The sequence below is a fragment of the Brachycentrus maculatus genome, unplaced genomic scaffold, assembly GCF_059751285.1.
Source record: "Brachycentrus maculatus isolate JH-2025_06_01 unplaced genomic scaffold, ASM5975128v1 h1tg000067l, whole genome shotgun sequence".
NCBI lineage: Eukaryota > Metazoa > Arthropoda > Insecta > Trichoptera > Brachycentridae > Brachycentrus > Brachycentrus maculatus.
Window position 1 is genome coordinate 412,651 of NW_028280821.1, and position 16,913 is coordinate 429,563.

Below are 16,913 nucleotides of genomic sequence, written 5' to 3' on the forward strand. Positions count from 1 at the left end.
TTGCTATTTATACTTATTCGTACATGGATTTTTTATTTTGTTTTTTAATAAACTTTTTAAATATTTATTGATTTCAACTTATTTTTCTTTGCTTTTGTTTGATTTATTTAAACTTTTTTTATGAATCACTTGTGAAAAATACCGTATAAATTAATTTTTTTTATGTGAGTGTATGTAAATGCTGATTTAACCATAACAATGTTTTTTTCGATAGATTAATATGACTTTGAATATTTACATATAATAATATGAAGTTTTTATAACTTTATTATAAAACAAATATCATCGATATTAACTCGTGAAAGAAGTAAGAACAACTCAATTTAATTTGTTTTAATACAGAACTTCGAACGGTCAAGAATATTTTTGACATTTTCTTATACGTGTCCTTCGTTAAATGGCAAGATAATTTTCGTGCAATTAAGTAAACTAAATATTTCTTTAATTAAAATATCACCTATATATGTTTACTTTTATTATGCTCTGATTAATAAAATGAAATATCATGGTAGTACAAGGATAATACGAAAATAAAATTTTAAAGATTTAAATCACGTTTTTACATATAAAAATATTTTATTTTAGTAAATATTTTTAGCATACGTAAAACTATGTGACGTTAGTGATTTATTTTGATATTTCAAAAAATCAGAACTAATCTGAGTAAAATTCCTGAAAACCAACGAAGGGTGAAAAGTAAATGCACACCTTTTTCATGCGGAAATATACGTTTAACCCTGTGACTTAGTTGAAAGAAGTACCGCTAGATGGCAGCTAACAAAGTAAATTGAAGATAAACTTCTAAAATGTTTATTTATTAATATCTGCCAGCATAATAATTTTAATATTTTTTTTATTCAAAATAAAAATGGATATATAAAAATTTTAATTAAGTAAATTGTTAACTACTCATTTTTATTTTATTATGACTTCATTAATATGAATATGTGTTTTATATTACACACCCTACTGAATCGTTAACTTTTTTTTAAATTAAAGTTTTAATTGGTTACACCACTTTTTAATTCAAATACCGTTGCATCGAAACACGTGTCACAATAAATTTTAAGAAAAAGTGGTAAATACTAAGAAAAAATAATTTAAAAATGGATTGATTTTACCGCAGTGATTGCCAAATATATACTCATGGAAACATTAACTATTGAATTTTTTGTTTTACGTATTTTTAAAAATAATATCAATAGGTGTGTTGTGAATTTTATGTTGTTTCCTCCAAAACTACAGCTTTTATTTATTATTTATCTTTTGGTAGATTTTTAAATTTTCTTATAACTGAAATTTCTATTATTTTATTCCTAATCTTTATCTATGTTTGTTTTTTAGAATAAATATGAAAAAAAGATTTTTATATATATTGTTTCAGTTACTTTTAATAACTCTTCTCTTTGTTTTAAAATCCATATAATTATTTCGAGGGAAAACTTATTTTTTCAATTCAAAAACGGTATTTTTTTTTTTTCAACAATTACGTTACATGTTACCTGGATTTAGAAAAAATCAACTGGCGACTTAACGACTGCTGGGCTTTAAACACAAAAAAAATAATAAAGTGTGACTCAAAATAAAAAAAAAATCCGGAGTCTTGTACTTTAAATCTTTTCCTTGTATTATCATTAATATTATCGTTTTACTAACACACGTTACCTCAAAATATGGGATAGAAAATAATACGAATCTCTGTAAAGGTATTCTATATTTTTATTGGACAAATTATACTTTCTATTGGCAATCAACATTCCTTACATTTTTTTCTTCTTCAAATATTATCATACCTTAGTTAACAACACATTAATTTACTAATTTATACAATATTGTAAATGCTTTCTTTTTTAATTTATTTTATTCTAATTCCAATAAATATAATTATTTATTACACATTTTCCAACAAAATAAATATCGAAATCCAATATATTCACAAATTATATTAAATCTAAAATTATTTTAGGATTTTGTATTTGTTTAATTTCTCTATATTATATGCATGAAAATGAGTTGATTCAAACATAGAAATATAACAAATATGTATTTTTTACAAACACTTTACTTAAAAAAACTGAATTGGCCCTTCATAACATCAATGTTAAATGTAAAATGAAATGTTTCGGGAAGTACAATATTGATTCAGTACGTTGAAAGTATGTGAGATGTATTTATTGGATTTTCGCATGGTAAAATTAAATTTTGAGATAGAGATATGTCAAAATGTTAGGATAACGTTTTTAGATATGTTGAAATTTAGCTTATCAGCTTATATCTTCAATATGTTCATCCCCATCAATGATTGACAATACTTCCTGGATCCCCATCGATATTTGGTTCCTGAAATAAAAGTAACATCATTAACTGGATCTGAGTTCTGCTGAATTCGATAATATAATTATATTTAGCTGTTTGTAAGCTGTTTTTTACTATGATTATACGATGTTCTTCTTAAATAGAATGCACTATAGTTTTATAAAACGTTTTATTAATATTATATAATTATTACTTTTATAAAAAAAATATTAAAATACCGGTTTTGAACAAAAGGCAAAAAGGTAGAAAGTCGAAAGTTAGGAGTACAAACGTAATAAATTGGGTGACACACATGTGCTCGTATAATATGTTGGTAATGAACATCAAAAATGCGAAGGAAAATAAATGTGCTCAAAATTAGATATCTCAGGTAAATTTAAAATAAACATTCGTGTTTTTAACGATCATTTAAAATACCTTTGTTTATTTTTCCTTGGATTATGACTAAATATCCTGGCGTCCACTTCGTTTTCATGCGCCTTTTCCTTTCCCTCGCAGTTCTCTCCTATCCAGCCCTCCTCGCACTGGCAGTGGAAGTCCCCGAGCACGGGCACGCACGTGCCGCGGCCCGAGCACGTCTCCTTGAAGCACGGCGGGCCCCTGTACTTGGTGATGCCGGGACTCGAGCACGCCGCCGGCTTGCCGCGCGCGCCCTGCTGCTGCGCGCCGAACATGCACATCGTGTTGTGGCTGAGGGTCTTCAGGGATTTGCCGTTGATGACCACGCGCTGTATGGCGCCGAGGAACCCGGATGTGACGCCGGATAGACGGTGCACCTTCATCCATGAACTGTACAAAATGAATATCGACGGTGAACTTCCATACATGAACAATACAAAATGAATATCGATGGTGAACCTTCATACATAAACAATACAAAAATAATATGGACGGTGCACCTTCGTTCATGAACTGTACAAAATGAATATCGACGGTGAAGCTTTATACATGAACAATACAACAAGAATATAGACGGTGCACCTTAATCCACGAACTGAACAAAATAAATTTCGACGGTGAAGATTCAAACATTAACAATACAAAATGAATATCGATGGTGAACCTTCATACATGAGCAATACAAAAAGAATATAGACGGTGCACCTTCGTCCATGAACTGTACAAAAAAGACAATAATTTAACATTGAACATTTCCATAATTTAGGTAAAACAATGTAAGGCCTGCACTCCTCTATGGCTACAAATACCATGTATAACACCTATGTATAACACCTACTGTAGGCAACTAGGAACTGCTGAAATGCCAATGCTTAGATTAGTGGTCGGCAATCTACTACCTGCGGGTGATTGAATCACCCACTACGACAAGTTGATCTTATTATAATTATTTTTTTTACTAAATTATTTATTTATTTAAAACAATGTATTTATAAAGACACTGAAAACCTGATAATATTGTGAACCAGGCGGTCACCATGGATCTTTCTCGAAAGGTATCTAGAAGAAGACTAAAGAAAATACGATTCAAAGGCATAGCTTAGGTAACGTTGTCCATGACAAAAGGATCTATAATCTGAGGACGAGGAGAGCTGACCCCAATAGTCTGGAAATATGTCAAATTGGCATTGAACCAGGAAGAAAGAGAAAGGGTTTTTGTGTAAGTTGATAAACCCTTGTATAATAACACTTTTTGAGTTCATTATTGTAAACACGACTATTTCGAGAACTGCAGATTTCTCGAAACTAGTCATGTTTACTGTAATATATTTTTTTAAGTCTTATGGAAGTGTCTTAATTTTTAATTTAAATCCACATTATTTTGAGTGTGTCCAAATTATTGTTCACATATCGTGGTTTGCCCACCAAGGAATCATATATATTGATATCTTAACATAAATGACGAGGTGCCTACTTCCCGTGTTATTTCTAAGTACTGAATATCCAGAAATACCTACTTCCATTGTCTTCTTCATCCATGCTGAGATATTAATTAAATCATCATATTATTCCACAGTGTAAATTATAAATCAATAAATAATATGATGTTTCCTAATCATCTTAGAAAAAAGCTTATGTACAATTTGAAACCTACTTTCCAGGTTTTATATTATCATGTACTTTATGCTTTAGTTTAGTTCGAGTTTATGTTATCAATTGTTCAAACTAGGAGGACGATGATACTCATGATACAAAACTTAAAATACAAAGACACGTGTGCAGTGAAGTGAGACAAAAGGTTATTTTTGACATTTTAAAATCTCAAGTGAGATTACAGTCCCTGAGATAGTAAATTGGAAACCCTGACCAAGAAATTAATGACTCAAATTATCACAATTACTTTTTACCCTATTTAAGTTGACTTATAAAAGTCTACCCATGTCACCCAATCCACATAAAATCTAGTAAATCTTTCACATTTTCCCTAAAAGAATTTGTTATTTTTTTGAAAGTGGTAAACTCGGGCAATAAATTTACTCGGTAATAAATATATAAATTTACTGGTTTAAAAATAATAAATTAATTAGTTGCAAAATATTTCAAATATATGCAACAAACAAAGCAATGAAAAAAACGCACTAAAATTACATATAGGTATTATTAAGCATTTTTTAGTATTTGTATGTATGTGGAATTTGTTATATTATTATCCTAATAATATTTCCTTGAAAAGATGTTTTTATTGATTAATTTTCTTGTAAAAATTGTCTCACGGTATGAATCCCAAGTAAAGAGGTTGCTCGAGGTTAAGTTCCGTCAGTATTCCAGGCGCGGAGCCCCTCGCTATGGTAGAGTTATCCAACTGGACGATTCCGTCACGTCCGCTCCTGCGTATCTTCACCCTGTGCCACGTCTCTAGAGTTATGCTTTCCGTCGACCTGGAATGAGATAAAAGAACGATTTGCGGTCGTAATTTTATTTCAAGAAAATTAATACTGGAGTAAGGAAACTTTTTTGTGCGAATCACAAAGGTGAAAGAATGAAAACGGCTGAAAAAACCCGAATTAAGTCTTTAAGGGTTATAAAATGTGACATTTTTAGATGACTTTTATTTTTATCAAAAACAGAACATTTTAACATAGTAAGCTCAAATAGGAGGATTAAAATCCCCTATATATTGTATAAATTTTAATTCTATAACTTTAGAGTTATATTATAAGAGCTAATTATTCCATATCTTTTGTAATCTTATGTACAAATTAAAATAAAGAAAATGTAGCCTTTTTAATTTTTATAATTTCAAATTAAATATTTAAAAATTCATATTATTTTTGTTTCAAAGCACAATCATTACGTACCGCGAGCTCTATGTACTTATATCATGGCGTTAATTTTTCTACTTGGAACATGTTATTTCTTTCACTCTAATAAACGTGGTACCACAAAGAAAGAGCGAGACAATTAATCTGCCTTCGTTTTATCCGATATATACAATTCCAATCTTTTGCTTTACTGACGGCCGCCGTCAGTCAGCGCTTGGCGGCGAACTGGAAAGGACTTGGAATATGTACCTCACGAGCTGCGTACTGCGATTTCTTTACAAAATGAACTGATATCTTGTGGTACCCTGCTTTAAATCATGCATAATTTTTTAAAAAGGTAAATTAAATAATAATTTACCGTTCATGTCAGATTTAAAATAAATGGAAGAATACTAACGTCACACTAGCAACGCCGCTCCCTAGATTGAACCTAAACTGCACTCTTCCGTCCACGAGGTTGACCGACACGAAATCGCCCTTGGAGCGGGAGACACCCTGGGAGCTGTACAACAACAGGCCACTACTCTTCTTAGCTAGGAACCAGATCTCCATCTTGAAGGACTTGGCCAATCCAGCGGGACGAGGAAGCTGTATGTAGCTGGAGCCCGTGAATTGAGGAATAGCGGAAGGTTCTTTTTTCGTCGTATCTACAAATCAATAAATATTACCACTTTTATGTTTATTTATTTATTTTTCTCGATTTTTTTATAATCTGCCCTCACTGGGTTTCACCGTGCCGATAACACGTTTTACAATACTTTCTTATGAAATAAACCTACAACTAGATGGTTTATTCCACATTCATTTTATTTAACCAGTGACACCACCAATCTGATGATGTCATCAGCGGTGAAACACAGTCACTGGTCAAAAAAAATAAAAGTGAAAAACAAAACTGTGGTTTTTGTTTTATTAGATGAAATGCAGTTTCACCAAGAAATGTTAGTACAAAACAAAAATCTTTTAAAAAAAAATATTTGAAAAATAATTATTCTTGTCCTTGATATCTCACAACGGATGAAGAAAAATCTCTAAGTATGACTATTGACATGGCTTAAGACCTGTCATCGGATGGTATAAATGATCATTTTATACACTGAGTGTAACTTTACCATTCAACACATGATTGACAAGCACACTACTCAAACTTTGTTAATGCTTCAATTGAAAAAATCTGCTTTAAGTTACTTCGTCAGCGACATCTATGTACCTTTGTCAATAATCTCATATCTTTATTTATTTATAAATATTTTATTTATATAAATAGCTCTTAAGCGGAGAGAATTCAGAATTTGTAAACCAAAATTGATGTGACACACAAAAGATTGTGGCTTATAATTAGCACATAGAATTATTAGAATAACAACGACGACAAAAAATCGAGAAACGACATTCCCAGTGAATCTCCAAATACACAATAATGCTTTTAAATAGGTAAGTATACATTTTTTATTGAAATATAGTATTATTTACTATACAAACCTAGTAAGCAGTCATCAAATGAGTCATCTCCCCTTGCGCAAACGCATCGGAAAGAGATGCCATCAGGAACACATGTTGTCCCGTTCTCACACGGTCCAGAGGAGCAAGGATTAAGTACAATTTCACAAAAGTCTCCCATAAAGCCATCTAAGCATGCGCATCTGCAAAATGGAGAAACATACTTAGAAAAATGATTATTATTACAGGAGTAATATTCATATTATTTTCATATTATTGGAAATAATCCAGATTTGTGAACAAGTATTTGGACACACTCAATATGTTGTAGAAAAATGATGTTGGAAGAAAACATAAATCAATAGTTACTGGAAAATTGGAAAGTTTGTTTGGAAGATTTAAAAAAAAAATAGGAATAATCTACAGAGACTATTTGAAAGGCTTGTCTGCAGGTAAGATAGTAAGGATAGGGAAAGTAGATATAAAAATATCCATGGAAAAAAACAGACATATTTAAAAAAATATATATTTATTGAATTCATTTTGTCATTGGTGGGTATCGAAAGGCGTCCAATTTAGCTTGTAATACGTCCAATATAAAATGCAACATTTGTAAAATAATTATTAAATTACCTGTAAAATTCCTTATCCAGAGCGTGGCACGTGCCGCCGTTGAAACAGGGCATACTGGCGCAAGGATTCTCCGTGCATTCCTTCACGTTTTTCGCATCGTACAGGATGTCTCCCGCTACTGCAGTCGCGCCGCTGCCCGCGACCGCGGTCGCCGCCGCGCCGGCCTGCCGCCCGATCGCCCGCGGGTACACCACTGTCCGGCCGATCTTCAAGCGGTGAATGCAGCCGATGAAGCCCTGCCGAATTCCGATGTTCTCGAATACCCTGCGGGTGGAATATTTAGGAAATTTGAACTGAATTATTGACCGGATGTTCGTCTGATAATTTCAGTGATGATATCCGATGGAATTATTGTGTTTTATAAAGAATTATGCGCAATCGAATTGTCTAATCGTTTATCCACATTATAAAAGAGCATTTTACATTTTCTAAAGATTTTCATTTTGTTTTATCATAGATTTGTATTGCATTCCCTCATAATACAGATTTTTATTATAAATAAGTTTAATAACAAATATACCTATTTGATTTCAAAATAAATGTAAAAAACAAATTGATTGTAACAAACACTGTATTTTTACCCCTAAAGGTAAGATATGTATCCACTAAGTGTATCCACATACTACAAACTGCATTTAAACGAGTTTTGAATCGATTAAACATTCAATAATTAATGTTTAATAATAGTGAACGCTACCCAGCGTTAAAAATCACTTAAACCACCCAGTGCCAGGTTATAAGCCCTGTGAATGTTTATACCTCTATATTCCCTTCGTTTACAAAATTTAGTTTAAAATTTAAGTCTCTTGAGACACCTTAATATAAATATCTTAATTAACATGGATTGAGTTATATGGTTTGTTTTATATATTAGTGCTTTTATTTCCTTTTCAGACGTTAAAAAATAATATTTCTAGAGATAGGAATTTTAATGTTTCCATACACAAAAAAATATATTTAGAAAAAACATTAATACTTTATACACGTGGAGTAATATGGTAATATAAAGCTTATAATACCTTAAAATATTTTTGACGTTATCTTTATTTAAAACGAAAAATTTATGATGTTTCAAAAATAATTACATCGCGGGTTCTTGAAATTATATATTTTTTGTTTTATTTTAATAAATTTCAAAATACCTTGAGAAATTGGTAGGCACGTATCCGACGTAAGCATGGTCAACCAGATCTAGAGCTTTCAAGGTTCCTCTCGACTGCCCAACTGTGTCCTCACCATCATCGAGCTTCAACATGCCATCTCTATGATATCTTTTAGCGGTCAACCTGTGTCTCTTGTTCATATGAATAGCATCAGTGGTAACCACGCTCACTATTCCATCACCCAAGTTATATCTCATCTCAATATGTCCATTCACGATGGCGATCGAAATAAAATCTCCCGTACCATCCTGCTTTTGCTGGTTGTACAAAAGAATCCCGTTATCCGCAAAAGCGGTGAATTCAAATTCGATATTGAACTTGTGATATGCAGAGAGGGATTTCATCGTTATGTAAGCATGCCCGTCGAATGAGGGAACGTCAAAGTGCTGAACTGTAATTCTGAATTCGCACAGTCGTCCCGTAGAGTGGGGTTCACACAAACATGTAAATCCGCTGTCGGGTAGGTTGATGCATGTGCTAGAGTAGTGACATGGTGACCTGTTGCAAGCCAAGTTCTGTTTGGGTTGGACTGGACCAGTTGGCTCTAAGCATTCTTGACGATTTGTGGAGGGAGAATAACCGGCAGCGCAAATACAGGCTCCTTTGACGCACCTTGTATTCAGAATCAGACACTCTATATTGGTAGAACATAGATCGCCTATTAATGCAGTAATGGTTCCAAGGGTTGTTCGGGATGTGGAATACGATTTAACACCTGAAAAAAGATAATAGTTCAAAATGATATTTATTTTTTAAATTATGTACTTTATTATTTTATCTTATTGTAATATTTTTCACGCTTCACGACTGACGCCTTTGTTATTTTTCATACAATATTACAAACAAAACTGCTATGTATGTTGCCTGCAAATAGGCGCAAGGCGCAAAGTTGGTCACTCATTTTTTCAATTTTATCATAAAAAACCGAATAGAATAACTAAGTTTAAGTCGTTAAGTATACAACAACGTGCTTTTGTCATATCTTGTGCTTTTCGACATAAAAAGATAATTATTTAAAATCAATATTTATTTATGAATCATACTTTTTTGTTATCTTATTGTAATGTTTTTCTCATTTTACGACTGCCGCCTTGATTATTTTTTTATACAATGTAACAAACAAAACTGCTGTGCATATTGCCTATAAATGGGCGCAAAGTACTTTTTTTTTCAATTATATCATAAAAAATCGAATAGGATGAAAAAGTCTTATTCGATAAGTATTAAACAACTTACTTCCGTCTTGCCCTGTGCTTTTCCCTAAAAAATTACTGACGTCCAGAGCTATTTCAGCGCCAAGAGCCGTCTTGTGATATGTCAATAGGTTTTCATTTTCTCTATACTGGTTTAACAACCGATGTTCTGGGACAAGCAAATGTCTAGTGCTCTTGGAAATGTGAACGTTTCCTTCATCAGGCTGGGTGTAATGCATCGGCGTGTATCTTCTAATTGGCCAGTCAGTTCCTGTGCCAGTCTCTTCTCTGCATATCCCGAAGGCCTGGACGACAATGTCAGTTTGAGTCCTGCAGGCTTGAAGTCTGAGGTGGCATTCCGAGGTGTAGGTTTGGCCATCGCTTCCGCAGACCATGAGGGTGTCCATTGACTCTGGCGGGCATTGGGTCGATGCACACTCGCACACTGCCAATCCTCCCCTCTCCACGCATACAGCGCCGAAGTAGCAGTTCAAATCCTTGCAGCTCGTGGGCGGAAGATGAACAACATCGGCTAGACGTTAAAAAAAAAACATCGTTTTAGTATACATTTCGAGGGTAAATACTTATTTTATAGACAATCTATAGAAGCAGTGATATTCAATAACACGGGTTTTATATTTTTAATATTTATTACATGAAAATGGTTGATTAGTATATTAATATATTCGTACTATACACAAATGATTTCTTGAGAGCGCTGAATTCAATAGTATTAAATCGTGATTTCCCTATAATTTTCATTGATTTTCATAGATTTTCCATAAATAATATTCTTCCAAACAATTTAGAAAAATATTATTGGTGTTTTTTTTATAATGAATATCATTACATCTCAGTGTTATAAATACTTAAGGTTTTGACAAAAACAAATGATTTGATATTATTATTTTAAAATTACATACAGTGGAGAAAAACGTATACAACCCCGATTTTTCATTTTCATCGTCGTATCCGCAAAACAATTTTGTTGAATATTATTAATGTTTTTTTTAAATTGAATATTACATGTATAATATAAATACCTACTTTTCATATTTCTTAATAAATAAAAAACAGAAGATAAAACCAAAAAAAACATATTAATGATCTTTATTTTCATTCAACATTCATTTCTTTATTTTCATAGAATGGGAGAATTAAAAATTACTCACGTGAGAAACAGCCATTTGGTCCGAGAATTTTATCGTGACTCGTGCAGATTGTACATTTCTGACCCTGTATTCCTGGCTTACACACGCAGCGCCCAGTCATCTGTTCGCAGTCCTCCCTAACAGACCCGAACATTGAGCAGCCACATGCTAGAAACAACACGCGGATAATGTAAAACTAGCTAGATAAGAACTTTTGAGGTCCTTGCTCATAAACCACATTACATTTATATTCTTATGATGAAATACTTAACATTTGCATAAATAGCTTAATAATATAAGTATTTATGAAAACATTTTTTTAAAGAAATATTTGTGTTTTTATTATTGACTAAAATACTTCAAAATCATACTATTTCTATGAGGCTAAGCGGCTCATTATTAGAAATAGGTCAAATTGTGGTATAGTGGGTTCGAACCGAGAAACACTGACTCGAGAGTACGTGACACTTACCACACAGTAAAATATTATCTAAAATATTATTTTTACGTGCTACGTTATTTTGCTTCAAGCATAAAAAGGATATTTTTGCAGCTCAGAAGTATTTATAATCCCAATAATATCAGTTCTTAACTTACGAGTATGTTATTAATCCGATTGAATATACGTGAATAGCATTTATTTACATATACACGAAAAACGTGAAATTCAGGTTAATAAGAATTGAATACAAATTGTATACAAATTGTATGACACTCTTCTTATCATTCATCGTTCACTTAGTGTAATACAGATTTTATTTGAAATGATTTATTATGGCAGAATAAACGCTTTATTTATTTTTTTAAATATTACTCAAAGGTAGTTAGTTAGTAGTAGTAATTACAATTTATGGGGAGAAACAGATTATTTTTCCTCATTTTATGGGCAATATTTTTTAAATTGATGGTAGTAATTTATAAAATATGGCAGCCCACACAACAAATCAAATCAGTATGTGTAAATGACATACAAGACACATAACAAATAAGTAATATAAATAAACGGAGAAATGATAAAAAAACACTTACGAATGCATCCTTGGTGCCCCGCGGATATCTTCGGAAGCCCCCAATACCCCGGCTCGCAGCGGTCACACTTCAACCCGCCAACACCAGGTCTACACTCGCACTGTTGAGTCTCAGGACTGCAGGTCTCCGAGAAGGATCCAAGCTTGTTGCAGTTACACTGCGAGGGACAACCGGCAGACTCCGGACCCTGGGCGGGAGTCACGTTGTCTGGACAGCACCCGAACCAGGAATCCTCGCAGCCCTTCTTCTCTTCCTGAACTTTGTCTGAAAAAAATAATTTGTTCGTGGTGTAATGGTCAGCGTGTTTAGCTACGGTACTGGAGGTCCCAGGTTCGATTCCCAGGGGGGTGAAAATAATTATTAGTGATTTTACACTGCAATATATATTTAATATTACCCTGGACTGGTTCCTGAAGCGCAAGAGTGATCACCTTTCCTTCATGTAAGTAATGATCAAGATAACACTGCGTCAATTCGATGCAGTGCCCTATGCACCATTGAGTGCGGATAAGGGTTATAAGTAAGTAAGTAAGTAAGAAATGTGGGTATGTTGATGACACAGTGGTGACAAATACATCAGTGGTGACCCTCAATCTGGCAAATCTTGCAAGCGGAATTCTAGATTTATCTCTCCCAGCAAATCAGTCACTCACTTAGAGGTACCTAGTAACTTTGATATATGGTATATTATTAAAAAATAAATAAAAAATAAAAAAAACTAGCAATCTTTTACTGATTCTCTTACACCACCACATACCAGTTATAATTTAATTTTAAATACAGCGTGTACAATGATTGAGACCGAATTTTGATAACTGTTTAAAATGAAAGAAAATGTGGAGTTGAAAAGAAAAAAATGATTTTTTAAATTAAAGGACCCTAAGAATAATGCAATATCACTGGAGATGGAGAAAAGCCATCCACAGCGTATTCAATCATAGAAGCGTTACAAAAATAGGTAAACGGGGTAGGAGCATAACAATCTATGATGATTGATATTGAATTTTTTTTACCTTTCTTGCAGCATCGAGCAACTTTTGTAGTTTGATGGCAATAACTTCCAGACGGGCAGTCCTTCCTTCTTGGTCCATTTCCACAATCGAGATCTAATCCAGTAAGTAGATCTACCAATGGGGTTTCCCCATTGCACGGTTTCACTTCTAAACCTTGGCACAGTTCAAGAGGCCTCAATCTCAATTCTTCTTGTCTCTGACAAGCTTCCAGCTTCATGGCACACATTGAAGGATAGATCCTCAGATCTGAAGCACAAACTGGTTTGGTTGTTCCTTTGCTCGCGGCCGAGGCGCAGTCGAACAGGCAAGAACATCTCGGGAAGTTATCAGGGCCAAGCTCGCAGGTCGCTTCGTAGTCGCAGTGGATATCCTTGCAGGCTTCCTTTTCAACGTTAGTCCAGCTTTTTTCAGGGTGTTCTGTCGGACCGTGGACTATCTCGTTTTCGATTTCAGTATTAAATGGCAAGGGCTGTTGTGTAGCTGAAATATTTTCATAAAATTAATAAAATTTGAGTATCCGTAATAGTGTCAATGAAAGGGAAATGCGATGACTGAGCATTTTCTACAAATGTCTTTGCACTATTCTCTGTCTGTTTGCTGTGCTGGTCGTTGGAGTCATGGAGGCGTCTGTGTACAGGTCAACTAGCTGACTAACTGAACTAGTTAACTTCTTTTACTGCCTACGCCGAGGCACTTCTAGAAAATTTGGTGGTGGTTTTACAAACTTGCTTTTATTTAGATTGGCAGTGACAGGAATATTGAATGTTTTAAATGTAAAGCCACAGTTAAATCGGAATAAAATTAGGTTTCATATTTTATGTTAATTTCACAGCTTAATTCAATTAATACAAATGCTTTGCAAGAGAAGGTCTATCAGGAAACCTCGATGCTTGTGTATCAGATCTGGGAATGCGGTGGGACAGCTTTAAAAAATACAATTTGAGTTATTTCTTGTGGTAAAATTATTAATTTTATGAATCCTTACTTCCTCCTCCTCCACCAACTACGGCAAATCTCTCTCTGCAGTCTCCATAGAAGATAACATTAAGAGGTGGAGATCCCGGTTTCGATTCGCAAGCTGCCTTTTGCAGCTCACATTCGCTGCCGTACGTGACCATTGTATTAGCGCACACCGGCTCAGCGTCGGTAGAGGAACACTCCTGAGGGCAAATACACTCCCCAGCCGAGCAACGGGCGCCAAATTTGCATTCAACATTTTTGCAAGCACCTGAAAAATATGATCCTGTATACAAACATATTCGGGTTATATTTGAAATACCTTCCGTTCATAGGCTTTCCCTTTAATACTGGTACTGTCCTGTTTTTTTTTTTATAATTGTGGTTTTCGAAAAACAATATTTACTACGTAAACAATATAGGAAAACATAATTATTTGTTAAAAAATAGTGCAAAATATATATTTATTTATTTACATTTAATTTTTACATGGTAATTACCACAAAAAAAAACAAATAACCTTACGAATCAATTAATAAAAACATGATCTTACTTAATATTTATTTATTTACTTCATACTCATAACTTCACATTATAAAAACTAAGTTGTCCCGTGCCGTGCGCACATTTTAAAATTCGCTTTAAATAATCAAGCTTATTTTAATAGTATAAAATAAAACTGATAGTTTTTAAAATAACTGGATAAAGTCTTTGTGATTTTTGTGTCATTGTTCATTAAAAAAAATAACCTGCAAAACCTCAATTTCTTAGGCTGTTCTGCAAGTAGGGTCGTAAAAAGAGGGAAGAGTTAAGATAAAAAACACAACACAACTACCCAGATTAATTTGAAATAAATGTTTCCTGAAATAATATTACGATAGGCTGGAATAAATCTAGTGATACTTGTTTTACAATCAAAAGTCTACTCATCTACACCAAGGTGCCTGATGTGAAGTATAATAAGTTTTTTTTCATTAATTTCAATATTACTTATTACAGAAACGATGTAAATATCCCTCTCAGAATAATTTATTTCCGTGTTAAAGGTATTTCAATTAAAAAACAGAAATGATTGAAAGAAGGTGGGCGCGTAAAACAAATTCCTTGGAGTTTTTCATAAAGAAAATAAGAAAAAATTAAAAAGCATTTCAAAATTGACTCGCTCAGTGTTGCCCAGCTTCCAAATGACAATTCTCTTCCGGTAAAGGAAACAAACAAAATCGGCGCACGAATGTGAAATGAAAAAGTATTAAAAAATGAAATACATTTTGCAGGACAGTGAAAATTGAGTTCGGAAAGAGAAAAGCGCCCAGTCGGGAAAAAATGTACAGCGAGTTGCGGATGAGCAGCGAGATAAAATATTTATTCCCGTGAAAACTGCGAGACAATTCGTATTGGAAATGCACAATACATCCATTCTGCTAGTGTCAGATACCGGAAAGGTCCACCAGTGACAACAAACTACGGCTTTAGTACGAATGGGCTGGCTTATGAACAGGGGTAGTCGATACAACAAACTGAACCGTTCGGGAGATAACGTGACAAGACTGAACAATTTATTATAACTGTGAAAAATTCGGCCCCATTCGGCAACATTAAAATACGAGTAGCTTATCGTACAGCCAATACGACAGTATTATTAACCTTTTTTGGCTTTGATGACAGTTATTATTATTACCTTTTACAAAATTTTCAGTATTATTTTACCGTTATGTGATTTAAATTAAATCAATTTGTCTAAAGTATTGAAAAAAAGTATTCGTTGTATTATGTAATGATTTATTTTGAAAATGAGTCCAAAAATGTTTGGGCTACAAATACGATTGACGTGATTAAAGTTCAACAAATATTTTTTTATGTCTACGTCAAATTTTAGTTTATGTTAAACTTTAGTACTATAAAATAACATTATCAACATTTAATTTATAACTAGCCTCTAATAATTACCTCTTAGTCCACATCTGCTGTGTAATGATCAGCGCGCTAAAGGTCCCGGGTTCGAATCCCTTATTTTGACCCTTATCTGTACCAAATGGTGCATAAGGCACGGTATAGCACTAACCCAATTTTATTTTTAGAGTTACTTATGTTACATGAAGTCAAGGTGATCAATCCTATGCTTTAGGTACACCAGTCCAGGGTAATTTTAATAAATATTTGTTTGATAAAACCACTTGCATTTTTTTCGACCTCATGGAAATCGAACCCGGGGTTTCATAAAAACATTATGTAGCTTAAAATTGGAGGGATATATAAATAAATACAAGTGTTTTTTCACTCAAATAATTAATTTATATAGTCCTGGAATGGTACCTGAAGTGCAAAGGTTCTCACCCTTTCTTCATATATTTAACGATCGAGATAACACTGCTTCTATTATATACAATACAGTAACTTACACACTATTGAGTATGGTTAAGGGTTAGAAGAAGAAGATAACTAACCATTGACTAAATGTTAATTTTGTTTAAGTTTACTTCCAACCAAATTTTATTAAAGCTTTTGTTCGGTGCTAAATACACAAATACAAAAAATATAAATCTTTAAGTGAACAAACAAGTTTAATTTTTTTTGATAACACGTGTCCTAAAGCTTTAAGTACAATGTATACAAAGTTTCCAACGCCAAATTAGCTACGTTGTCCGCAATAGCAGTGCCCGGTACCCGCGCGGTATGAAACTTCAAAATCCAATTGCTCTACTTTCGAATGGAGCTCACTCGAGAACAACACACTGCTTATGATCGAATTAACGTTGCATGCTGCACAAAGCACATTGAGTAGGATGGCTGAACAAGT

The 16,913-nt window shown here is 33.3% G+C and overlaps 1 protein-coding gene across 1 annotated transcript in view; it reads right to left on the reverse strand.

Moving 5' to 3' along the window:
- Window positions 1-1,701: 1,701 nt before the first annotated feature.
- Window positions 1,702-16,913, reverse strand: part of LOC148311326 (agrin-like) — a 128,524-nt gene continuing 113,312 nt past the window's right edge. Inside the window, exons 11-22 of the mRNA XM_088256793.1 lie at window positions 14,145-14,387; window positions 13,160-13,639; window positions 12,147-12,410; window positions 11,139-11,285; window positions 10,010-10,498; window positions 8,753-9,488; window positions 7,611-7,874; window positions 7,020-7,180; window positions 5,935-6,184; window positions 4,989-5,153; window positions 2,734-3,105; window positions 1,702-2,340 (exon numbers count right to left, since the gene is read on the reverse strand). Coding sequence (XP_088112919.1) covers window positions 2,265-2,340; window positions 2,734-3,105; window positions 4,989-5,153; window positions 5,935-6,184; window positions 7,020-7,180; window positions 7,611-7,874; window positions 8,753-9,488; window positions 10,010-10,498; window positions 11,139-11,285; window positions 12,147-12,410; window positions 13,160-13,639; window positions 14,145-14,387 — 3,647 coding nt within the window. The 3' untranslated portion in view covers window positions 1,702-2,264. The remainder of the gene's footprint in view (window positions 2,341-2,733; window positions 3,106-4,988; window positions 5,154-5,934; window positions 6,185-7,019; window positions 7,181-7,610; window positions 7,875-8,752; window positions 9,489-10,009; window positions 10,499-11,138; window positions 11,286-12,146; window positions 12,411-13,159; window positions 13,640-14,144; window positions 14,388-16,913) is intronic.